The sequence below is a fragment of the Falco peregrinus genome, chromosome 15 (genome assembly GCF_023634155.1).
Source record: "Falco peregrinus isolate bFalPer1 chromosome 15, bFalPer1.pri, whole genome shotgun sequence".
NCBI lineage: Eukaryota > Metazoa > Chordata > Aves > Falconiformes > Falconidae > Falco > Falco peregrinus.
This window is the reverse complement of record NC_073735.1, coordinates 3,040,250-3,065,134: the sequence shown is the minus strand read 5'-3', so window position 1 is coordinate 3,065,134 and position 24,885 is coordinate 3,040,250. Positions and strand designations below refer to the sequence as shown.

The window sequence follows — 24,885 nt, the reverse complement described above, 5'->3', positions numbered from 1 at the left end:
CTGCAGAACCTAAAGTCACTCTAAGAACAACCCAAGACAAGGCAGGATTTTGCTTCCAAATGTCCTACCCAGTTAGACCGAGGGGTCCTGTCCAGCCCCCACGAAGGCGATCGGCCTCGTTCAGCCAGGGGTACGATACGGCTCCACTTGGATGCGGTAGCATCCTGCTCACCCGACTGCAGCTCTGGGGAGAGTTTCCCTCTCTGATGGCTGATTCTGTCCCCTACATCACCTACGACCTTCCCTCTGTCACACACAAATCTGGCTCTAGAGACGCTTCAGATTGCCTGAGGAAATCCTGCCTGCTGGCATTTGCCCCCTGAGCAAACGCGGTGGCCAGGCCCCCCTCCTCTTGCACGTCAAGAAGTTTTTCTTTAATGCTGGACCAAGCAGGTGGCCTCCAGAGCTGCTGTCCTCCCCGAGAGGCTGCACAAGCAGCTCCCACCTGGGAGAGCAGCCGAACCCTTGCACCGAGGCGGTGTGTGCCAGGACCTCCTCCTTCACAGGGCGGCGGAGCAGCCTGCCGCCGGCATGGCTTCAGAGCCCAAGGGGGCTGGAGCGAACCCAGGGAAGGTCCAGATGGGCAGCCCTGCGGCCTCAGACACGCAAGGTGTGTCACAGCTCGTTGGCAGAGTCCTTGGAGCCCCAGTGCCTCAGATAATAACGTTCCTGTCTGCCATGTGTGTTGCTATTGAAAACTCATCGTGACAGGCACAGCCTGTTATTACAGGTTTGAGCAGCTTCTTCCCAGCAGGGCTTGAACCTCAGTTTGGGCCTCCGGGCACTACAAGCATCAAAAGGATATCCATTTTTTCTGAGTTGCCTTCAGAGCCCACTCAGTGTACAACATGCTCCGTACAACTTTTCAAAATCCCTAAGGTGTTTTTTTCCAGTTTAGCCCTCGGTCACCTCCCCCCCGTTCTTACAAGCGCCAGGAGCGAGGCCCCGCTGCCTTCTCCTGCACATCTCCAGGGCCACCACCGCTGCTTGTGCTTGGGCTGGGTCATGCAGCCCTTGCTTCTCCATCACTCCCACCACAGGCTTTTGCTGGAGCTCGGGAAGGCTCCTTGGCAGGACACATGCTCCCTCCCTCTCATCCTGCAGATTCCTCTCCTTGTTTTAAGCTCTTCAGAGAACAAAGAAATCAAAGAAGAGACAGGTTTATGCTGCCCCTCATCATGCCTGAATACACCCCTGCACTACACAGGGCTGCCCTTAGTGCATACTTTATTCTAGTTACTTGTTTCAACATTAAATAATGAAATGGGAGTTCCATTTGTGTGTGAAAATCAATGTTTTGCAACACAGCACTTTGCCGTTCTGGTTTGATGTGCGCTACAGTTCTTGTATAATATTTACTGCGACTCCTTTTGCTTGTTGAGTTTCCCATTTCAGATGGCTCCTCAGTGGCGATGGCAGATCAAAAGGCAGAACCTCACTGTAATAAAACCATGGAGGCAGCATAAAGAGAAGCGCTGGTACTAGTCGTATCTGCCTGAGATGGGCAATCGGCACGTATGTCCTATGCGAGGACGTATATACAAGATGATGTTCAAGATTTCACACCCTGGTGTGTTATGACGGCGCTAAGGTCGTATCTGCTTTGCCAGTTGACTTCAAACTGGCCTCTGCCTGCACTGATTATTCACAAACATCTCTCAGTGCACACCTAGGCTAAGCTCCAGCCGCCTCGGGAGGGAAACCAAGGCTGAGACGAGCCCCTTAGCACAGCTCCAGCTCCCCATCACGCGGGCCAGCTGGCCTGGGAACAGCGGCGCAGCACAGCCCGGCCGCCGCTTCCCCAGCACGGCTCTTCCCCACTCCCGCACGGATGGGATGAGCCGGGTTTCCCATGTGGAAAGCCCAAGGTGCTGCAGGCTGTTCACAGGTCCACGTTTCACCTGGCCCTGTACATACAGCTTGGAAGGCCAGAAGGAGCACAGGGGCTAGACCCCCCTGCCCCCCCCCAATCCTTCCCTGTTCCCCCTTTCTCAGCTCCACTTCTTCCCTGATCAAGCTGCTGCTGGAAGTTGAAGAGGAAGCTGGCAGCTCAGTGATTACACTTTCTCAATGATTATACTCTATGTCATCATATTTTACACCTCCTGTCAGGCCAGTCTGAACGGACTGTGTTAAAATGACTCCTTGCTCAACAAAGACCCAACCCAAAGATTGGTAGAGTCAGATTTTAAGCCATATAGTGTTATTAGGCGATTCCTTCTCCTTCATCCCCAGTGAAATGTCCCATCTGGCCATTAGAATTGATGAGACTCTGTATTAATTTCACCAGGCTCAGATCAGCCCTTTAAATCTACTCATTAGCATCTTGAGTTGGATCTGCTACATTATCAAGTTAAATACATTTTTACATCCCTTAATTTCTACCAGCTCTGCCGAGCCGGTTTATGGAACAGAGAAGAGCTCGGCTTTCATTCCAGCTGCTTCATCTTCAGCAGCATCTTAATTACATCCCCATCACACACTACTGACAGTGACGCAGGAGCCAGCATTAACCCAGGCTGACTCGCTCCATTTGGGGTGAGTGGCCGGTGCTGATAATTTTTGTTTTTTCCTGTTAATCAAAGAAAAAAGGTTCTGGGACACTTGCAAGGGCTGCGCAGTGGCTCGGGATGCTCCCTGTGCAGAGCCCCTTGCCAGGGCAGGATCCCTAAGGGAAACACGTGGCTGCGGCCGGAGGGTTGGGTACCGCTTGAGGACTTGGGGAAGCTCCTTGGGAAAAGTCTCTGCCCTGCTGGCTGTTGGCCTGGCTTGCTTCCTCTGAGTTGGTCAAAAGTTTATAGTGAAAGGCACAGCTCAGTGTGAGGCAGCATTTTAGGGGGTTTTCACCGAGAAATCCCTCGGTTTAGGGTCTCTTATTAAACCCAGGGGGAAGCACCCGCTCTAGAGCAAAACTTGGGTGGGTTTTGCTCAGCCAAACATTGCCTTCCAGCTCCTTTTCCAGCTTCTGCCGGCTCAGCACCACGCACAGCCCTCCCAGCGCTGTACTGGCGGCCAGTTTCCCCCGGCGGCGCCCAGCGAGCGCTGCGCCGGCGCCTCTTCCCACCCGCACGGGCCCGTTTTCCCGGGAGGCGGCGGGAGGACCCGCGGGATGCGCCCGCCTTCGGGGCTGCGGGATGGGGATGGGGGAGTACCCCCTCCCCGCTCCAGCCCTGCCCTCCGGGGCCTGCCCCCTCCGGCAAGCCCTGCTGCCGGCCCCCCGCCGGGATCCGCGCCCCCCCCGCCTGGTTTCCGCGGCAACGGGCCCCGCGGTCCCCCCGCCCCCGCCGCCCCCCCGCCCGGGCAGTGCGCAGGCTCGGCGCGGCGCGCTCGGCTCCGCACACCCCATCATGGCGCTGCGGCGGCCGGCGCTGCTCCTGCTCCTGCCCCTGCTCGGTGAGTCCCGGCCACCGCAGCAGGCGACAGCGGGGACACCCCGGCCCGCGGGACCCGCCGCGGCGCGGCCCGGGGACGCGCTGCCCCGGGTCGGGGTCCCGGGGAACCGGGGAAGGGGGATGCGCTGTCCCTGGTCGGGGTCCCGGGGAAGGGGGATGCTGCCCTGTCCCCCGGTCGGGGTCCCGGGGAACCGGGGAAGGGGGATGTCCGTCCTCCGGTTGGAGTCCCGGGGAACCGGGGAAGGGGTATGCGCTGCCCGGGGTCCCGGGGAAGGGGGATGTTCTGCCCCCCGTCTGGGTCCTGGGGAACCGGGGAAGGGGGATGCGCTGGCCCGGTCGGGGTCCCGGCGAAGGGGGATGCGCTGTCCCCGGTCAGCGTCTTGGGGAACCGGGAAAGGGGGATGCGCTGCCCGGGGACCCAGGGAACAGGGGAAGGGGGAATGCCCTGGCCCGATCGGGGTCCCGGGGAAGGGGGATGCGCTGGCCCGGTCGGGGTCCCGGGGAAGGGGGATGGTCTGCCCCCGGTCTGGGTCCTGGGGAAGAGGGATGCTGCGGTGCCCCCGGTCGGGGTCCCGGGGAACCGGAGAAGGGGGATGCGGTGCCCCGGCCCTTGTCCTGGCGCAGGGAGGGGGAGGATGCGCACCCCGGCCCGGGGAGATGCAGGGACGGGCTGCTCACAGCCGGGCCGGGGGTCGGGCCGTGCCGTGGGGTCCGGGGCCAGCCCCGACCTCACCGGCTCCCCCGGCGGGAGCGTGGTGCTGCGGGGAGTGGTGGTGGGGGGACGGGACGGGACGAGAGAGGGGGGAAACATCCCAAACCCCCAGCGCAGCGAGGAGCGGGCCCAGGGCTGAGGGTGCCAGGAATGTGCAGGCTCGGCAGGCAGGCAGGGCGGACACTAGTGCCTATTCAAGACCAGGCACAGGCGCCTATTGTTCCGGGGGCCCCGCATGAATGTTTGCAGTTTTAATTGCAAAAACATTTGCTAATTCCGCTCAGGAATGAATTTGGGCTCATTTGTTGTCTGGCTATTAATAGTGGGGGGACGAGGAGGGGGACAGCAGCCGGTGGGCTTGCATTGCCCTCCCCCCCCCCCCACGCCCAGATGGCAGGAGGAGAAAACGGGACAGAGTGGGGTTAGGGTGACAACCAGCAACTGATTACTAAAATGCACGGGGCTGTGCATGCATGCACGTGTGTTACACACCCCCGATAACTGTTTCGGGTCGACTCAAGACTGAAGTGTATTGAAATATTTCCAACAGTTTACCTAAGGACAAAAAAATTCTCCAGTGAGTTGAAAAAACTTGCGGAGCCTCTTGGGCCTCCAATAAAGTGAGATTTGGGCACTGCTTACCAAAAAAGTGAGTGGAGAGGTGAGAAGATGACTCTGACACACATTTGCGATGAGACGGGTGTCATGGGCTCCAGGGTCTGTTGTTCGCTTGCTTTGCTGTGGTCTGTAGCAGAAACAGTTTCAGCAGAAGAAACTGGGAGTTCCTGACCCTGGAGCACCGCATAGTCTTCCAGGTGCTAACTCTGGATTGGGATGCTCCCCTTGAAGGAGAAAAATGACCAGCTTAGCACAACTCTTCCTTACAGTGGGGCTGCAAGGTAGAAGGCCGCCCCGTTTCCCTCCTCTGTTACGTGAGCAGTGCCAAAGTGTCCTGTTGAATTTGGCCTAAAAGATAGCCAGGCTGGAAATGAACTACAGATACTTCTGCCTTTCTTTAGACACACAAAAGTTGCTAAAAACAGCCAAAGACCACTCATTTCATACCTCTGCCTGAGAACATTTATCTGGTGAGCGAACCAAGTGGCAACAGGCTTTGCTCTCCTTTTAAATACAAAGGATTAGGGCCAAATCGAAGTGCCTCGTCCTGTAGTGATTTCCAGCTGTTTTCAGATTTGTGGTCATAAGCCCAGAAGAGTGGGAAGAAGCGAGGTCGAGAATAAAAAGAAGTTTGTTCCACTATGCTTGACTTTACACACTGGGGAACATCCCCCTAAGTTAAGGTTACGCTGTCAGCAGTACATAAAATTAAACATGTACTGCAGGGTTGGTGATGGATAGTGGGATAGGAGCGTGACTGTAAGGATGTGTTTGATGCCAGCTGACTACTTGGTGCAAGAAAAGGCACAGAAGGAAGGTGACAAAGCTAACGATGCTGAGATCCCAAGCTGCAAGACTGACCTCTATGCTTTAGGCAGTCGGTGCTGCTTAGGCTGTAAGTGCTGCAGGGCAGGGATTGCCCCCTCCTGCAGCACTGGCGCCAGAACAGACCCTGCTCTTGACCATGGCCTGAACACTTTGCCACAAAGCAGTAGCCCATGAAGCGTGGAGCACTCGGTGCATACCCAGCTCCGGGCACTGCAGGCATCTAAAGCTTCTGCACATCAGGGAGAAGCCACGGTCATAATTAAACTAGTGGAAGTTACTGGCATCAGTGATGGAAAGTGGGGCTTACAGTTGATATCGATGTTACGTCCTACTTCAAGGTCTCTGTTGCAAGCTTCCCCGTGGAAACAAACATTTGGATTTTGAGGATTTCGCATGCTGTGCTGAAGGCAGAGCTGTAGAGACTTTCCTAAAACTCTCAAGTATTTTCTATTGAAAATAAAACATGTTGATACATTATAATCCTTGATAGGGAGATAGGGCAGGTTCTTGGCACGTTTCAGTTTTAAAGCTCAGTATATTCAAATCTCCCTTTGATTTGAATCTGAGGTTTTGGTAATATGTTGGATTTTGTAAAAGGTTTCTCAAACTCTGTACAGAGTAGAAGTTCTCATTTCTTTTTTTTTTTTCTTTTCTTTTTAATATCCATCTGTCCCAGCCACCAACAACTGTTCCGAGTCAGCTGTCAGTGCCAAAAATCACTTGGTGGAAATGTTGTTAGCTCTATTGCAGTTATGATAAGTTGCTTGTTGGCATTTTCTGATGGGAAGTATTTGCAGTATTGCTTTCTTTTCAACAGGCAGTAAAAAGTAGGGACGAACGGCTTTGAGAGCCATGCCAAAATCAGACACTTAATAACCTCTTCAAAAAAATTCTTGGGAAGGGCTTGGTGTTCCTATTTGGGTAAGCAATATCTGGCATCACCACCAAAGAGGAGTTGGATGCACATCTACTTTACAGCTGTTGACAAAGAACGTGACACCAGCACATTCCCTCTTGCTCTGAATACTTCTGGGAATTACTCGGTTACTGAAGCACAAGCAGATTCAAAGAGTAAAATGTGTTTTCTTTAGTGAGGAGAAAGAGCTCGGTGGACTGAGATGTTGCTCTGATCGTGAACTTAGGTTCTTTTCCTGACCTGTTTATTTTCCTTGTATGAGTTGAATCCTGGGTCTCTTGGCCTGCTGCAGCTGTTTTTCAATTATCTGTCCACACACTGAGGGTTTGCACCGGGAACACATGTTGAATCGCCAGAAATCACCTAAACAAGTAAATAAAGCGGAATGAGCTCCTGCATTTAGCTTCACACATAAGGACAAAAGCTGCTCTGCATAAGGGCTGTGGGTGGGTGGGCCAGATTTCTGAGCCTCCTGCCGGTATGCCCCTAACCTCAGTCCACCTCAAAGGAACCGTCAAGAGTGGTTCCAAAGAATGTTTACCGATATGGTGATAGGCGCTTTATACATATAAATATAAATATACTATACCGAGGGGTAAACCATTCCTTACCCCCACTTGCTCCTGCTTTCCTTGCGGCTTGGATTATTATTTAAGTTTCTCTTGCAAATTGCGCTTGCTGCTTTACCATCTTCTGCGATGAGTCTTTGTGTGTTGAAGCAGAATTGGCCTCCCAGTCGTATATTTAGAGCTAATGCTTCACAGTTGATTGCATCAAGCCCTGATGATCCGGAGAAGGTTCATGAACTCCTTACGGAGCAGGCCTGAAGTGGTGGGAGGGAGTTAGCAAGGGGAAAGATTTCCGGAGACCAACCAGGATCCCGAGTCCTCAAGAGTCCTTTCCTGCAAAACAAGAGCGTGCATTGCTAACATGCCCCTCAACAAGATAAAACAACTGCTCTCTGCGTAAAAGCTGGTGGCCTGCTTTGAAACTGCTGTTTATATAAGGAGATTAATTCGAGATATAAAATTAATTAGGATAATTACATTCTCAATCTGGTTTATCTATCAGTTGGAATATGAACTACACCATCTTTTTCCAATTGATAAGGGCTGTTTGCCTTCGCTCTGAGCCCCCAGGGAGTATCATGTTTTTACGAGACACAGGATCAACCACTAAACATCAGTTGCACGTAGTGGAGGAGTAAGGGTGTGTGCAGCAAAAGCCATTCCTTCGCTGAGTCAGGACATGGCCTAAGAACCAGTTAATGGCTTTAATTGCAGTAATGAAAGTTCTGGACACGGTTTTAATTTTCACCCAAAGGGGCTGGATTGCTGTTTGGGTGCAGTTCTGTCCATAGCTGTTCTTGGAGCAGAGGAAATACCTGCTGGGCTGCAGTTCTCCAACTCCCACGCTGGCAAGGAGAATTTTCAGTTTCAGAAAAATAAACAGTAACATAAAAACTGCCCTTTTTTTTTTCCCCCCTTTTTTTTTTTTTTTTTTTTTGGCTGGAAAGCTCAGGTCTCTGTTTGCTTATGACCCTTCAGAGTGCTAACATCCACAGTATTAACTTGAGATGAGATCAGAGGTATTGTTTAGAGAGTTTCATTCTTTTTTTTCTAGAGACTTAGCCAGCGAAAGAGTCCCATCTGTGGGGAACAGGACAGCAAGGTGCTCCATGGACTTCGCCAGAACGTGGGTCTCCAGGATAACCAGCTCCTCACAGATTTCTGCATCTCATTTTAGATAAGCGGAGGCTGAGCAGCCTTCCTCTGGGGATACACATTGAGGGAGCTATACATTAAAGATGTTTCCTGCAGGAGAATGGTCAGCTGAGGTTCTGTTATCACTTCTTTCTGGTCAGTCACTCACTTTGACTGCTTTGCTGTGTTTCATGCTGTAAGAAAGCTTTGTGTGGCTCCTGTGCAGAAGCTCAGCTGTTTAACACACAGCTTCAAAGTGCAAAACCAAGACAGCTGCGTAACTGAGCTGGTGCCCAGTGCTTATTAGAGCAGCATCTTAAGCCAGGCCTCCAGATTTCTTAGAAAAAACACGCAAGAAGCAAGGTCTAGAGGGGGTGTTCCTCTGCAGTTCTGCAGTGTTTTGTCAAAGCTCCTTCTCTGCTGCGTTGGGTATCAAAGGAAATTGCTTCTGGTACATGTTCCAAACCAGGCAACTGGCAGAGAAAAGAGCAGCAGATGCAGGAGCAAAATTTATACAGGGGATTTGGCAAAAAAAACCCCAACCACCACCCAGACCTCTGCAATTTCCCCTGTTCCTGAGAGCACAGTTGGGTAGGATTCCCATGAACTCACCTGCAAACTGCTGAGAGCTGTCAAACGGGAGTCCAGTCAACACTGGGCCGGCATTAACTAATTAAAAAGAAACCCAGCCACATACATGCTGTAACCTGACAGCCCACAGGTACTTCAGATAAGCTCAAAAAAAAAAAAAAAAGGAATTGTTCTGTCACGCAAGAATCGCTTGTCAGTATAAATAATATAATGTATGGAGTTATGTAGTGTCCCTCGTGGAACAGAGCACAGGGCTTAACACAGAGTCGGTTACAAGGGGAAATGAAGGTTTCAGTGCAGCGATAGATGAAGTAGATGAAATTAAATTGTGTTCAGATAATGCTTAAGGTTTTCTTTTTTTTTGTTTAAAGTCATAAATCCCAGGGATTTCAGAGTTAAAGCCAGAACCTACTCCCATCAATGTACCTGATTATTACAACACAAATGTAAGATCAGCAGGTTTTTAGGAGCCCTCTTAATTCATTTGGGTGCAGCTGGCCCATTTGAACACACTGGGCTTGAAAACTCCAGTGTGCCAGGGACTTACTCTAGCTTTGGCACGCGGCTAAAAGGTAGCAGTTGACAACGTTCAGCAGTATTTCAAGATTTGTAATCGCACCATTAAAAATTATTTTGGTGGCCTAGGTAAGATTTTCTGCTGAGCTGGAGAAACCCACTGAAATCCAAGGGGATTTGTTCCCGTTACTGGGCTGTATTTCTAATGCCTGTGGGCTCTTCTGAAAATTCCCACCTTAATAAAATTTTGGGCCAGTTTCTTAGCCCTTCTTCTCGCGGCTGGCATTTTACAGGTGGGATGTGAATTGGGGGTACTTTGGTTTAGACTCTGTTCTGGAGGGTATAAGTATAATGCTTCTAAAAATTTAGCTTGTTGAAAGCGTCCGACTTCCCTGCCTGCTCCACCTGAGATACCTCATTCACTTGCCGTTTTTGACAGTCTGGTCCAGTATGTCTCAAGATGTGTAACCATGAAGTCCTTCAATGGTTGCTGAAGGAGCCCATATTATCTTAAGTCAGAATTTTTGTTTCATTAGCAGTAAGGAATAAGCCTGGTAAGCAATGTCATGGCAGAGAGCTGTTTCGGGAAACCCAGCTTACCTTTTGACAGAGCCAGCAGTGCTCTGCACAGCAGTCCTGCTTTTCATTCCCTGCTTTGCATTCCCTGCAGAAAGGTTCCTGCCACTTCCCACCTCCCTGGGGTGGCTGCATGCTCTCTCAGACCCGCTCGAGTGGAGCCAGTTGCACAGCTGAGGACGTAATGATTTTGTCTGCACATAAACGTACAAGGCTTTGCTTGATCTTTTAGGCCAAGGTCTGCCATGGAGACAATATTTTCATTTTCCTAGGATGTCATCCTTGAAAAAAACCGCCGTGACAGATGTTACTGCCTTTACCTGCATTACAGTAGCATGTACAGCTTCTGTTTGCAGATCAGTGTTTGTCTTTGCTAGGTGATGTCAGACAAAAAAACCCAAAACCAAAAAACCCCTCGCCATACCAGTTTGTGTCCTCCTCACTCAATGAAAGCCACCCAAAAGACTAATTCATCGCACTGTTGGGCTGCCATAAAGATGAGGAGCATCCCTGAGAGTGCTGGATGCTAATGGCTGCGTGAGCAGCCCTTGGAAGCGCAGCAGTGGAAAGAAGCGGAGTGTCCGTAGGCGAGGTAGCTACCACATACCCCGAGGGTCCATTAAGGAGATTGCTGCCTGCTAATGGACTTCCTCCTGAGGGCTCTGGCTGCTAACACTCTCTTGAATGATTTCCGGGATTTTACACAGTTCACGGCAGGGAAGGTGTTGCAAAGTCCTGCAGTTCTCGCTGCCTTCTGTAAAACAGCTTTTATCCCCTCAAAGGATCTTATCAACAGCTATTTTTAATACACACTTAAATCTTGACTTTAATCTTTTCCTTCTGCATTGATCTCTGCAAAAGCCCGAAGATAAATATTTATTTATACCCACCATGTTGTTTGGAGTTAGTTATTTTTAGAGCCTGGAAAACATCTGCTTCATAGTAGCAAGGTCCTGTGCCTCAGTGACACGCGTTAGAAAGGGAAGTCCCAGCTCCGTGCACTGCAGCGACTGGCACCTCTGGAGCACGCTGACCTCCCCGGCCACCAGCCCCCTGTCCTTGGGGGAGTGGGTTGGTTTGGTTGAGGTGTTTATAGATACCAGGGACCAAAGCAGAAGGAGTAACACCCAGCCCCTGGTTAGCATGAAGGATCTGTGCAGATGTCAGGACTGGATTCACATGCCACGGAACAGGTTAGCTTCAACCACCACGGATCTCCTGGTTGACCTAGTAGCTCCTGCAGTAGAGGAGGTGCTGGTTTCTTTCCCTCTTTGGTCTTAGCTACCCTGCTGAGATTGCACAGTGTATAAGGACGGGGCTGGTCTGATTTCTCAGGGAGCAAGGAGGCAATGACTTATCTCATTTCTTGTGCATGAGCAAACAGCTCTTAGTTAGCTACGGCTCGGTCGGTGCTGATGGAGCTCCCTTTGAACAGGCGATCTGGAGATGAAAGGCAGAGTGCCTTGTGATCACCTCCCGAATCTCAGGGGCTCTCCCTTGAGCAGAACGGGCTACTTGGGTTAGTCAGCATCCTTATGTATCTGGAGTTCTCCCTTCATTTTGGCCGGTTTTCAACATCCCATAAATAACAGGGCAGCTCTGCCTGCCGGAGCTGCCTCATGCGTGCTGGAGGGGAGGTTAAACCAGGTACCGACTTCTCTCTGCTTCCATCCAAACCCCTCTGGTGGGCCCGGCCAACACGCAGCTGTCCTCACCCACAGGCACCGCGTGCTCTCCCATGCAGCGGGGCAAGATGAGCCCTTTGAAGTCCACGGTTGGGCTGACAGCGGCTTCTAAGGCGCTCGGGTGCCCCCTCTCCCCATTGCCAGCTGTGCCTGGAGTTCTCCAGATGAACAGCTGAGCTACGGTGGGGTCTGACAAGTCTGCGGTGCTGGGTGGCTGGGGCTGTGCCAGGGGATGGAGGGGACTCCACATCCCGGTTTATTCCCGGTGCCCTGCAAGCATGGGAGGACTTGGGGGGCTTTTTCCTGACGTTGTGCCAAGCCATGCCCGCTGCTCACTGGCAGCCCGCTGGTGGTCAACAACAGGGATTGTTCTCCTCACCCGGGGAGGCTCCTGGGGTTCTGCTGCAGGCTCCTAGATCCTCCTCTTTCCGCAAATATTTGGAACAGATCCTGTTTGGCCGTTCTGAGGGTTTGACTCAGCTATTAAATGACAAAGGCAAGCTGACCCCAGGTTCACCAGGATGGAGAGGAGATGAGGGTCAGGTTCGGCGATGAGGCAGCAGGCTCTGTCGGAGAAGCCCAGAGGATGTGCAGTGACCTGGTCTCATCTGTTAGAGCCAGGGCAGGGTTGCATGCAGCGGTTCTGTCTGCAGCGTGGAAGGGGACCGCTAACCTTCTTGGCTGTAGCACCGCACAGTCTCGAGGAGAGCGTGTTTTTGGAGCTTCTTATGGTCTAGTGACAAACATGTCAAAACTCTGGCTGCTTCAGTATTTCCCAGGAGCTTTTAAATTCCTGGCTCATCCTCGGTCACTTCTGAGACACACATGCCATACGTCTCACATCTGTTGCTCAGCTCCACATTCTGGACGTGAGGCAAAGCCTCTCCTTGCTGCAAAGGCTTCCTGCTTTTCCTCCCTCCCTAGTTTTCTTTTCCTAATTGTGTCCCTCATTGAGAAGCAGTAGCTCCTTCAAAGAAATGCAAGGGAGCCCATTTGCAGAATTTACAGCTGCTTTCTGGGGCTTGAGTGTCCTCCTCTTTAACAGCAAGCCATTAAGCATGTTCTTAAGTGGGAAGATAAGTGGTGTTACGATCCTTTCATCTTCTGGCTCAGAGCAGGCTGGAGATAACTGGTAAGGGGATGACAGCAAGGAAGATGCATAGGCACCTTTGGATCTAATTCCTACTTTGCAAGGCAGTCTTTAAAGCACATCTCTGGTGGGAACACAGGCTGGTAAAATAAAGCTGGTCCTTCCTTTCTCAGCATATGTCTTTTCCTCATGTCTCTGAGGCAGATCCTCTGTCTGTGCCAGCAGAGCTGGTGCAGAGTGAGCTAGGTTCTCCACTTCAGAGCCTTCCTTCTGGTGCTGACATTCGAGGGACTTGGCTTGAGTTGTCTCTAGACACTGTTTTGGCTGGTGGTTTCATTTCCACATTTCTTTTTTTTACAGCAGTTCTTTGCAGGTTTGTGCTGTACTTTAAACAGGGCTGCATTTGCAGTGTGGGAGTAGCAGTTGTGCACATGATGGGCAAAGGTGGCTGCATCTGCAAGGATCGGTAAGAGAGCGCGCATCAGCGGCAGCTTCACGTGAGTGGCAGTCTTCAGACCATTTTTTTAACAGAGTGTGCATTGAGTTCCAGAATTCCTGGTTTAGTCCCTCATCTGCTGGCTGAAACAGGTGGCAAGCACATGCCTGTAAGGGTCTTTATTGGGGGTGGTCTCCAAGGTCAGCTGTATCCAGCCCACGTGCCAGCTGAGTCCCTCTGCCTCATCTTCCAACCTAGCTGGCTGCGGCCATCCAGCCCAGAGGTTCCCAGCTGTGGTACACACGCTGCTCGTTGAAAACAAACCACTTGAAAGTAGCGTGTCAGTGGCCCAAGCCTGGGCCAGCCTGCTGCATTTTTCTCCAAGGAAACGGGGACAAGTGGTTGGGGCAGGACGTGTCAAAAGCTCAACAATGCCTCCAAGGCACGCAGGCTGCCTGGTGTGGCAGAGAGCCGCTGCTCATCCCACATTCAGGTGAGATGAGACCGGCACCCGTGCAATTCCAGGATGTGGCAGGGGAAGCTGCCTGCACAGTCTCTGTTGGTAGCCACAGTAGCCGTGCAGGTGAAGTTGCCGAGCTGCTGGGCATGTCAGACCCAGGGGCGTAGGTAAACATTGAGCTGTTTGAGTCAGGGAGCTAAAAGCCTTTGGCAGGGTTTTAGCACAGTTTGCAAGCAGCGTGATCCAGAGGAGACAATGCCTACTGCTCTGAGAAGACCAGATCCAGGCGCTGCTGTTGAGGGGGCTCCAAAGGAGCTCTAGCTAGCACCAGGCTCTTTCCAAATGCCTCCTCTTCTCTCTACTGTTGTGTTAAACAGCAACTTCTGCCCCCAGCACTCTGCGTGCTCTGTGTGGTGGCAAGTCTTTTCCAGATGAGGCTACAAACCTTCCCAGAGCAAACCCCTGTCTGTCTGCCGGGCAAGCTTTATCTGGGGAGCTGCTGCAGAGCTGAGCAGCGCTGGCTTTTCCACCCTCGAGCTCTTGCATCACAGCCCAAAGTGTGAACAGAGGCTGCAGCCGCCCTCTCAAAGCAGCCTCCAGTGCCTCCACACCTCGCTGTTACTCAGCACTTTCCACTGACAGGGAATTAAGTAGGATTTCTAGGTCATTGTGGGCCTGTCAGGAGGAATCGTCTCCTGTAGACCTCATTATCAAGGCTTTCTCCAATGCCAGACTTCAGAACAATTGCAGCCTGGTTCCCTTAAACACTAACTAATGAGACAGAGCTGTTAGCAGCAGTTTGCTAAATAAAGGCTGTTTCTGCCTGAGACAGAATGAAGCCAGACTGGATTTTCTTAGCTGTCTCTCACACAGAAGGTATTTCAAAGGACCCTTATTAAAATAATGAGCTAGATGTTGCTCTTGTGGTGGCTGCATGGGGTCAGTGCTTGATGCTAGTGCCAGGTGCTTCCCCATCGCAGTGACTTCAAGCAGCTTGTGCTCAAGTGACCTAAAAACCTCTCCAGCACCCTTGGTTTCAAGGTATCTTGAGCATCGACCTGAGCTCTTGTGACATTGTCCTGCTCTGATAAGGACTTGCTCATGGCGGACAGGCTGCTTGTAGTTCTCTGTGACCTCCGTTTCCTTGGGTGCCATAGGAAGATATTCTCTGGTCCCTGGGTTGTAGCAAAGCTTGCTCGGCATTCACGCACGGGGCTTTGGAAAGGTAAGGGATCCAGCATCTGAGCAGGCGGGACAAGTGGGACTGCCAGGAGGACTGTCTTGTATAGCTGGTTTTGAAAGGAGATGGAGTTTTGCAGATTATGGGTAGGAGACAGGTGAGATTTCTGCTTGTACTGGATGCCGAGCAGAAAGAACACAACCCCCACTAGAGCAGGCTGAAGCCAGGTAACTTCTGTGGATGGTCCTGTAATGACATTTTTCATCCTGCCTCTCTTCCCCTTATCAGAAGGGCCTGGATTAAAGGTGAACTCTGAAGCATGATGGGATGGGTCTGACAGCCTCTGGCTGGCACAGGAGAGCTGGGTGGGGATTATTCCTTGGCCAGTTTGCAGGTTTGTTTGATGTGGTGCTTTGATGTGGCAATGGGAGCCCATGGAAGGTAAATGGTGTCTGGACAGGTTTTTCTCACTCTCTGTTGTCTCTGAAGCAGCAGAAGCGGTGCCAAACAGGCTGAACGGCTCCAGGATGCGAGAAGCAGAGCTGTATCTAGAAAGATGGAACAGTGGTTCTTCAGGAGAATCCAAGCCAGCTCTCACCGAACCCTTGTCGAACCTCTTGCAGGTGGAACTGCTCCTCTCTGTGCCCCGTGCACGGCCTGGATCAGTTAATTGCAGCCAGGATCAGTTAATCGCAGCCAGATGCTGCTATTGAGAGTGAGCAAGGGGAAGTCCAGGAGGTGGCTGGTGTTTCGAGGTGAGCTGGCCTGGCAGAGCAGTACAGGAGGGTTCTGTTATCCCGTGCTCTGGTCGGCAGGGTGGGGAATCCAGGATGTCAGTCAATTTTGGCAGCATTCGGAAAGGGATCAGGCTGGCTCCCGCAGTACTGCGCTGAGAAATGACTTCCTCAGCTTGGCTAGCTGGGTGCTGCCAAGACCTGCCCAGCAGAGCTGGCCTGCATGCCCAGTATCAACTAGCCAGTGGTTCAGCTCTACTGGGAGGGGAAGAAAAGGCAGGGCATGATCCGGAGAGATTTGTCACTGGCTGGCAAGCTGTGCTCAGCGCTGCCTTGGCTCTGATGTGCCATGTCCCCCAGGCTGTTCGGGAGGGGAACTGGAGACAGCATTCAAACGCCTATTGTCTGTCCTTCAGCTGGGAGCAGAGCCAGGAGAGAGAGAGGCTCTGGCAGCATCTGATACAGGGGGCAGATGTTAGGGGAAACATACTCATCTGTAAAACGCTGGCGCTGGCATTTTTAAAGGAGCCTCAAAGGTTAAGTGCCCATGTGGTGGAATGTGTATGTGAAGGTCAAGAGAGAAATCCGGCGCTCCTGGGATTCCTGCTGGGCCTGGGGAAGCTTTTTGAAGGTAGCTCTGGCCACTGGGACAAGCCCTTGTGCAGCATCTGTGGGTTGTCCAGGTGACTGCGGTTCTGGCCCCATTTGTTGAAGCAAACCAGGGGGAAGGGCCAAGCCGTGCCGTGCCAGACTGCGTCTCTCTCGTGGGGACCTTCAGAGGTGCGCGGCTCAGTTCAGCCTGGCTCCCCTCTCCTGCAGCCAGCCGCCAACTTTTGCAAGCACGAGCTGAAAGCACAGTATTTCCTGACCCTGCCTGTCCTCTCCCTTCACCCCTGCCAAAGAAGGGCTCGGCCACAGGTTTCAAGCAGAGTTGGAAACTTGGCACTGAGGCGAGGAGCAGAAAAGAGCCCAGCTTGCTCTTCTGTGTCTGGGTTGGCTTCTGTACTGCTGTGGGGAGTACAAATATGTTCCCAATCTGTTTGCTTCACTGACGTGACTCCAAGACACACAGGCAACAGATACACTGACCAAGAAGGGGCCATTGTTAGAGGGACCTTCTTGACTGTGGCTCTGCTGTAACCAGCCGACTGCTGCTGCTCTCCAAGCGCAGGACTGCAGCCTTACCCGTGCTTCCTTCGCAGGATCTGGAGCGCTTGATCCTCCTGGGTCCCCCAGCTTTAGTTGCACATCAGCACAGACAAGTCAGGGGTTCACTCCCATTTTGCTCGATTTGTCCATCCATGCGCCCTGTCGTGGCCTTTTGATTGACATGCCCCTCTCTGGCAGGCGGGTATTAAATCAGGCTGTAGATAAAAGAAGTCACAAGCATCGCTTCCCTGCAAACCGCCCCACTGAGTGACACAGCGCTCACTGCACGTGGGCAGGCATCCTGAGCAGACAGATAATTCGCTCTGTGCTGGAGGCTGAGCAGCGAGGAGCCAGGGGAAGGGAGTGATGGATGGACAGATGGACAGGTTAGCATTTTGGCTAAAGAGGAATAAAGGCCCCAAGAAAACCAGAGAAGAGGAAGGGAGTTACCTCGTTTGTTTCCAGCAGCCAAGGCAGGGTTCTCCTCTGAGAGGTATTTCCTTAAGCTGTATCCAGTCCGATTTTAGTTGCAACTTTTATGAACAATACCGGCTTCCCTTGGAGGAACTGGAACGAATCCAAACAGATTTTAGTGCCGAGAAGCAGATCCTGTTATTAATGTCAACCTAATAATTTCTTTCTATCTCCTTCCCACCTTTTTTGCCATTCATACTCCTAAAAAAGCCTGCAGGTGGTTCTCAAGTCCTGTCCAGCCTCTTCTTTAGCTGCTTCTGAAACAGTGGACCAGAGCGCAGCCTCCCCTGGCTTTTGGGGTCTGTGAGAGCATTGAACGTTCCTGCCCCAGGCTGGGCAGGGGGACTGTCGTCCCCCCCTGCCTTGGGAGAGAGCTGGCAGCACAACAGGTAAACCCCAAAGCTGCCAGGGCAGTGGAACAGAGCTCAGCTGAACTGGGGACCAGCACATGGTGCTGGGCCGGCATCTCTCTGGGAAAAGGGCCTCTGACCAGGACTCAACTGGGAACATTCAGCTGAGAAAATTCTCTGCTAAAAATAGCAGCAGGAGATGTTTAAGGAGAAAAACAAGTCATGGTCTGGGAGAAGTTAGTTCCCAGATATGTGGCTAATTCAGCTCCCCCAGGACAAGTAATCTTTTAACCCCTCCATGCAAGGCTCCTTTCTGCTCTATTAAACAAGCTTGCCATGGTCAGGAATCCAGGTTGGGACAAGCCAGAGTAGCTTTTGTCCTCACTCTTTGCTCTGACATGGCATTACTTTCCTCCCTTTTCCCCTGCTGATTTATGCCAGCATCTTCCTAATAGTGCGCATTGTCAAGCTTTTCATCTTTGTGACTTCATTTGGGCTCCCTTTAATTCCCCATGTACTTCCTAAGAAAATAATCTCTGTTGAACCCGGCAGTGCAACTGCCTCTGCAGGTTTGCAGCCTGTGCTCAGGCTGATGTTAACAAGGTAAGTCTTTGCAGATCTGTTTGCGTGACTCGGGGCTGCCCCTAGAACGAGATTCCCCCAACTCGCACGTCTGCGGGCGTGCACATGGCTCGCGCAGCTCTCCGCTGCGTGCCTCTTTCCCTCGTAGATCTGCATCCTTTGTTCTGACAGATTCACTGCAAAGCTTCAAAGCTGCCTTACAGAAGACGGCCCCACCTCTCCAGCATGGAATGACGGCAGTAGTTTCACAGGCTCTTGGTCGCACGCTCATAGGCAGATGTGAATGTTCCCCTGGCGCCTGCAGTCATTCTCTTGCAATGTTCATTTGTACGTTTTGTGCAACGCCATTAACTAGACAATTGTGGTTTATACCCGAGGCTAGAATTATGCACACAAAAAAGACAAAAATAATACTGTAAAATTGGAGAAAATGTTCTTAAAGAGAGAGCTGTTTTCAGTCATGTCATAAATGATTTCTCTGTGTGCTTGCTCACGCCTTCTCCTGTTCCCTTCTCTAGCCTACTCTCAGCTCTTGGCTCTGATGACTGCTACTCTCTTCCCAACTCCCATTTTCCACAGGAAGATGACATGGTCGGTGGCTGATAAGCAGAACTTCAGATCTGTGTTTTGCTGGTCAAGCTCTAGGCTGGAGGAGAACGGAGGATCAAGAGATTAGAGTCACAGACAGAGGAATAGAGGATTATAGGCTAAAACCCTGCGAGTCTCTGTATTGATGGCTGGGACACAGCCAGCCACTAAAGAGTATTGCAAAGCGTGGTGCTGATAGCATATCCGCTTATTTCCTGTCTTTGCATTTCAGGCAGCTTTTGAGATATGTGTCCTCATCAAAAGCCAGGGTCAGGCAGGTGCCGAGCATCCCAGCTCCTGTCGAAGTCAAATACCTGCTGAGATCAAGTCTGTGCGTTGGCTGGCGCTCAGCCTGGAAAACGTCACTTTGGCTTATGAGATTCACAGCAATCCTTGAGTCAAATTCCCACACAAGACAAAAATAAAGGAACTTGCCCCTTTTCCCATTATGGATCATTCTGTCTCCCTGATCCTGGCCAGAGATCCCTGCCATGTCTCACTGGCCTGACTGCCCTGGAGACTTCCCTTAGCATCTGTCTGCTGCAACAAGAGCCCTGCCAGGAGGAAGGGAAAGGACAGGAGGAAGACCATTGCCCCTGGCTCTCATCACAGTTATCTGCTGGTTCCCTCCCACTTTGCACTAATTTGGTATCAGCATCTGCCACTTTGGGGAGGAAAGGGACTTGCTGAAGTGAGAAATAACGTAGGATGCGCCTGTGTGGCAATTCTTGGGGCTGGCTAGGGAAACAATGGAAGGCAAGTGGGAATAGGCAGGAAGGGTTGGTTTCAAATCTGCCCTGTGCAAATATTCCCACTTCTTTTCAGCGCTCACCATTTTTGTTCCTTGGCTTTGCTTTTGCTGTTGCAAGGCGCTCTCATCCAGTAGAGAGATCGCAGAATGTCACATCCACTGCCGGCTGAGAGAGCGTGTTCCTTATTCTTCCTGTGACTTCCCATTCCTCAGTTTTTCCCTCCAGTGAACTGGAACCGTACATCTTTACTGAATTGCAGGGGACACTGAATTTGAAGGGACTGAGGCTTAAACTGGTAAATGTACAGCATTTTAACAGATAAAAACGATGACGGGGAAACACCGCATGCAAGAACCTCGGCAGACATCCAGGGCAGAATTCAGTTGCATCCCATGGGTTTTCCTGCCCTGAAGCAGAGGTGGGGATGCGCTGGCCTCCTGAGATCCCCTCATGTCCCATTTTCTGTGAACGCACTAATTTTCACGGTCTGTGTTGGCTGTGAGCCAGACCAGTCTGAAGATGTAATTATGCTGTCCATTTGTTAATGAAAACGGCAAGAACGGCGCTTGGTACAACGTGACTGTTTTGATACCTTCCTAGCCAAGTGATCTGTAATTGTTTCCTTGTTGCCTTATTTCTCTTCTGGTTTTTGCCAGAGTCTTGGTGCAGACGTAATTAGAAGCTCTCCTGCCTAACGACCTTCCCTCAAAGCCACACAGCAAGGCCACCTGCCCCTGTTTTTTCCTCCTGGAGAGTCAGCGTAACATTGTGAGCCCAGAGCATCTGTGTCAGGGGCTTGACCTCTGAGGCCAGTAGCAAGGCAAAATAAATTATCTGGGCAGGATTTAATCCCCCGGTTAGTGGTATCTAATGCAACGCAGGAGCTTCATGCCCTGTTCCGTGTTGCTTACCCAAGGAAAATGAGACTATCGGTTCAGCCTTGCGTTTCTTTCTTGGGAAGGGAGAAACTATTCAGGAATGCAAGGGCTGATAATAACAGCCTCTTCTATGCACAGCATTCCTTTTCATGTTTCCTTTCTGGTCCCTCTCCATTACCCTTCATCCCAGGTTTTAAGGGGCAAGTTTTAACTCTTTCCATCTTTTCTTTGAGCTGAAGATGGCCCGAAATACCTTACAGAAAGAGATGCAATCCGACGTGCTGGAAGCTCTCTGGCCTTGCTGCTTCCATCTTAATCTCTTCTAAGTATTAGGTATTAGTCATCCACCCAAGTATTGCTTCCTTCCCGTCTTGCACGTACATTCAGTCCTGTCCAGGAGAAAAGCCAGAAACCAGCATACGAGTGTGGGAAAACAGGAGAGCTAGGACCAGATCGTGCACAGATTAAGATGTTGGGCAAGACACGTGCAGCCATATCAGCAAAGTATTAAATGCCCATCGATGTCAACAGCATTGAGATACCTTTGTGGAACTGGCTCTTGGTCTCTTGAGCTATGTCTGTTCCAAAAAGCTATTTCAATCCAACGGGCTAAGTGTCTAGCCCTTCATCTGGGAGCTTTTCCCCCAGGTTGCCAGCTAGCGGCTCAGCTCTGGCTCTCTCCTAAAGCATCTGTGCTCCCTTAGGGAGAGCAGAGCATGAGAACCTGCTGGTGGACTAGGTTCAAGCTCAACATGTCCAGCCAAGAGCTCAGACTTATGCTAAGACCATGAGTAAGCTTGGAGTCTTCCTGTTCAGACAGCTCTGCAGCATGGCTCATGGTGCCTCCTCCTAGTGTGGGCCTAAGGATTTGCAAAGTGGGTGGCGTGCACGTCTGATCCTGAGAACAGGCTGTCTCATTTTTGTGAAGGTGCAGATATGCAGGGCTGTAGTATCTCATCTCTAAACACGCTGCAACGCCGTGAGCAAAACAGCAACCAAAGATTGTGAAATCCTTACCTCCAGGAGCCCTTGTCAGATGGATGCGTGAGCCAGTGTATCTGCAGCTGCATCCCAACGTGACGCGAGCAAACTTTGGGAAACCATTAGAAAGCGCCGTGTGGTCTTCACCAGGCAACACCTACGCTGGCTTCCCTGCATGGGAGAGAGGAGGAACGTTTGTCTGCGGAAGGAGGCTGCTTTGCAAAGAGGCTTTTGACTTAAGAGGGCTCCGTATCTCCTTGATAGCGACCTGTTTCACTACTGAGGGTGGGGGTGTAGGCTGTGTGTGTACCAGTGCCTTTGCTGGCTGATTAGGAGGTAGAACAGTAAAGCCTCCTGTCTGAAGGGAGTGGGGGAAATTAAAAAAACCTGTACAAATGGCCTGGATTTTAATGGACCTTCTCTGCAGCAAATACAATCAGGTCTTTAAGGTCCCAGTTTAAATCAGTGTGGTCCACCTGCCTGCTGCTCCCTTCTATCAGCTTGAAGGGGCTTTTAACCTGCAACTTGGAGCAAACATACAGCCAGCTCCTTGGACTGGAGGCAAGGGCTGAAAGTTAGGACTGAGTTAAAATCAGGAGATTTAAATCAGGAGATGTAAACAGGTTAAGATTTCATTCCAGAACTGTACGTACTCTTATTTGCAGACAGGCATACCTGTGCCTTCTCTAGTGGTGAGCTGGAAGAGTGAATTAAGAGCAAAATCTGAAATTCTTGTATCTTCAGATGAACCTACATGCTCAATGCTCTTCCAGGCAACTTTGTCCTGTGGGGTCCTGGTACTGCTGAGACCGCCAGCGACTCCCTAATTATCAGCATTTCAGAAGAAATGAGGGCCATTGGCTAGCTGTGGAAGAGAGGAGAAAAGCAAAAGCCAGAACTATGTGGAATGCCAAACACTGCTCTGTGATGTTGCGTTTGCCTTCTCTAGGTTAATTATGCTTCATGTTCCCGGCCCAGGCGGGCACATCTCCTCTGTTTGTAGGTGTCTATCAGAGAGCTGGCACCCTTTTAACTGAGCGGTACAAGCCATGCATCTAAAATAAGTCATGCTGTTTTATGATAGCTGGTAAAAATAAAGCCTTACTAGCGCAAGCAGCTATAACAGCACAGAGGATTTACAACTGAGTGGGTTTTTTCCAGGGTGGGCTGGCCACAGTCTGGTGATGGCCTTTTTATAACCGTTATCAGCTCCCACACAGACCAGGTCCATCTGTTACTTAATTTGAACGGAGACACTCCTAAGCTTTTGTTAACTAATCTCTCGCTGCACATCTACATTGTTCTCTAGCAGGGCAGCCCACCCGTGAGTCAGGCTTGGCTTGCTGACCTCGGCTGGGGAGGCGCCATGGAAAACTGGAATAAAAGAAAAGCACGCAGCTCGCTCTGGTCACTTGCCCAGCATGGTCCACCTGCCTTCTCCCTTCTATCAGCCTGAAGGGCTTTCAACGTGCAGCTTGGATGCCAGAGCAAACATACAGCCAGCTCCTTGGGCTGGAGGCAGGGGCTGAAAGTTAGAAGATTGAGTACTACAAAACATTTACACACCCATTACAAGTCCAGTCTTTATATCTCACAAGTACATTTAAGTCCCTTAAGCTATTCCCAAAACCCCAGCCAAAGGACAGTTAGACAACCCCCCCAAAAAACTTCCCACGGCGGGTTAGGCATTTTTTGGTATCTCATTCCTGTGCCATGCTGTGTTGCATATCCTACACCACCTTGTCTACACCGACATTAAGTTACATTTTGGAATCACAATGGGATGCACTGGGGATAGAGAGGAGGAAGGATAAAGAGCCTGAAGCGCCAGGAGACAGGATGGATACTTCAAGGTGCAGACGGTTGGATGTTCCTGGAAGTAAGGGTCTGTGATGATTTCCTCAAAATATGCCGAGGGCAGAAACCAGGTCTCCCTCTCCCTTGTCTTACCCAGTCCAGCACTGTGCTCTTTCCCTGGAGGTTTCTCACACATGTAACAGCTTCCTCCACACCGCGTACACACACCACTTCTAAAGCAGGGACAGTCCTGGGGTCAGCTGGGCTGCCCTTGACAGCAATGCTCGTCTCCTGCTGCTGCTCTGATCATCTCTGCTTTCCTGTCCTTGTCGCCGTTTCCTTCACTGCAGCTCACAGCACTGAGGGTGGATGCTCTAGGGGGCATCTCCAGACTGGCAGCCATCGACACGCTGACACGCAGAGGGTTCATCTAACATGTTTCTAACACCTAGCAATATATCAGTCGCTCACTCAGTAGCAGTGCTACACAGAGTAACCATCCAGAAAGCAAAGATGCTTAACAAGGCGTGTGGTTTATAGCAGCATTCCCATGTGGCTTAGATGCATTTGGAATTGCAAATCAAGCAACGGCTTAGTGATGATGGACACCTCAAGCGAGGCATATTTTTGTTGCTTTAGTGGGCAGGTGTTTAAATACAGCTGCGTGTTTTTGTACTGCTTGTGCCTGACAGTGCATTAACTAAAATTACCGTATCAGATAACTGCAATATCGGCAAAGAAGCACTGAATGATACTGCGGCATGGACTGTTGGCACCAACTTATCTGATCTGTTTCCTGGTCATCTTTTTTTACCTTGCCTATAATACTTTAGGGATACTTCACCTCTTCTTCTGTTTCTGCCTAGACTTTTTAAACAGAGAAGAGATTGGAATGGAAGGAGATGGAAGGTCAGACTTGACTTTAACCCGGTACAGAGAGAAGATTTAACGCAGTATCATTGTCTATAGAGCTGCTAGGGTTTTTTTTGAAAATACAGTTTCAGTTGTAGCATTTTAAAATGATTCAGATAACATGAGTCACAGAACAAGTACGGACTGGATCTCTTTAGCTGAAAGAAGTGCCATAAGAATATGATATAGACTTCACTGCCTTGTCCTGGATTCTATTTTGGAGAACTGATGGCATTTGGGATTCAACTGTATGTCTGGCTGAGTCTGTAGCACATACAGATCTGGTAGGTATTCAGGGACGTAGCACATACAGATCTGGTAGGTGCCTCTGTTGTGGCATGCGTGCTGCTCTGCAGAGGAATGCATGTCCGTGCCCGGCTGTTCTCCAGATCCTGGGTGCTGAGGCCTTTGAAGTGAGATTTACATAACACAAACCCTTTGCTGCTTATTTGCACTGGGCTGAAAGAAGCCTGAAGGAACATCTTTGGGATATTCTTTGTAAAAGGTGGCAGTTGGCCATTAATGATTCAACAGGCAAAACAAAGCAACCCTTGAGTGTGGTCACCCAAGAGCCAAGGCTTGCCAGCAGCAGGGAGATGGGACAGGCATGGATGCCCCGGCTCCTTGAACTGGAGAGTGCCAACAGCTGGGAAGCACTGGCTTGGGGCAGATTCCTCCAGCCCCAGGGAGACTGGTGAGCAAGGAATACCCCAAGGCAATGCTGAGAAGAGCTGGAAAGGCGTTCTGCTCCCATTCCACAATCTGGTGGTCACTTGAGGTTTTTGGTTTGCTTTGCTTCCTGCACGGCTGTGGCCTTCTTGTAACTCAGAACATGCTACTTGCAGTATTCTTCTGCCACAGACAGAAGAATAAATATGTCTTGGCAGTGATTTAAGGAGCCACATTGATCTCTGCCCACAGTCAATAGGTGTAATAATGTCAGAACCTCTCACACAGTCTCCAAGGACTCGGCTTCTGTCTAAAA

The 24,885-nt window shown here is 50.9% G+C and overlaps 1 protein-coding gene and 1 long non-coding RNA gene across 2 annotated transcripts in view; one reads left to right on the top strand and one right to left on the bottom strand.

Moving 5' to 3' along the window:
* The first annotated feature begins 3,288 nt into the window (after positions 1-3,288).
* The window catches only part of JAM3 (junctional adhesion molecule 3), a 32,552-nt gene continuing 10,955 nt past the window's right edge, over positions 3,289-24,885 (top strand). The window contains exon 1 of the mRNA XM_055819483.1: positions 3,289-3,393. Coding sequence (XP_055675458.1) covers positions 3,348-3,393 — 46 coding nt within the window. The 5' untranslated portion in view covers positions 3,289-3,347. The remainder of the gene's footprint in view (positions 3,394-24,885) is intronic.
* Positions 3,401-24,116, bottom strand: LOC114011909 (uncharacterized). Its single transcript, XR_008749922.1, has 7 exons — positions 21,946-24,116; positions 21,228-21,362; positions 18,209-20,599; positions 17,037-17,153; positions 7,078-7,368; positions 5,858-6,829; positions 3,401-4,946 (listed from the first exon to the last, which is right to left on the bottom strand). It is a non-coding gene; the product is annotated as an uncharacterized LOC114011909 (long non-coding RNA).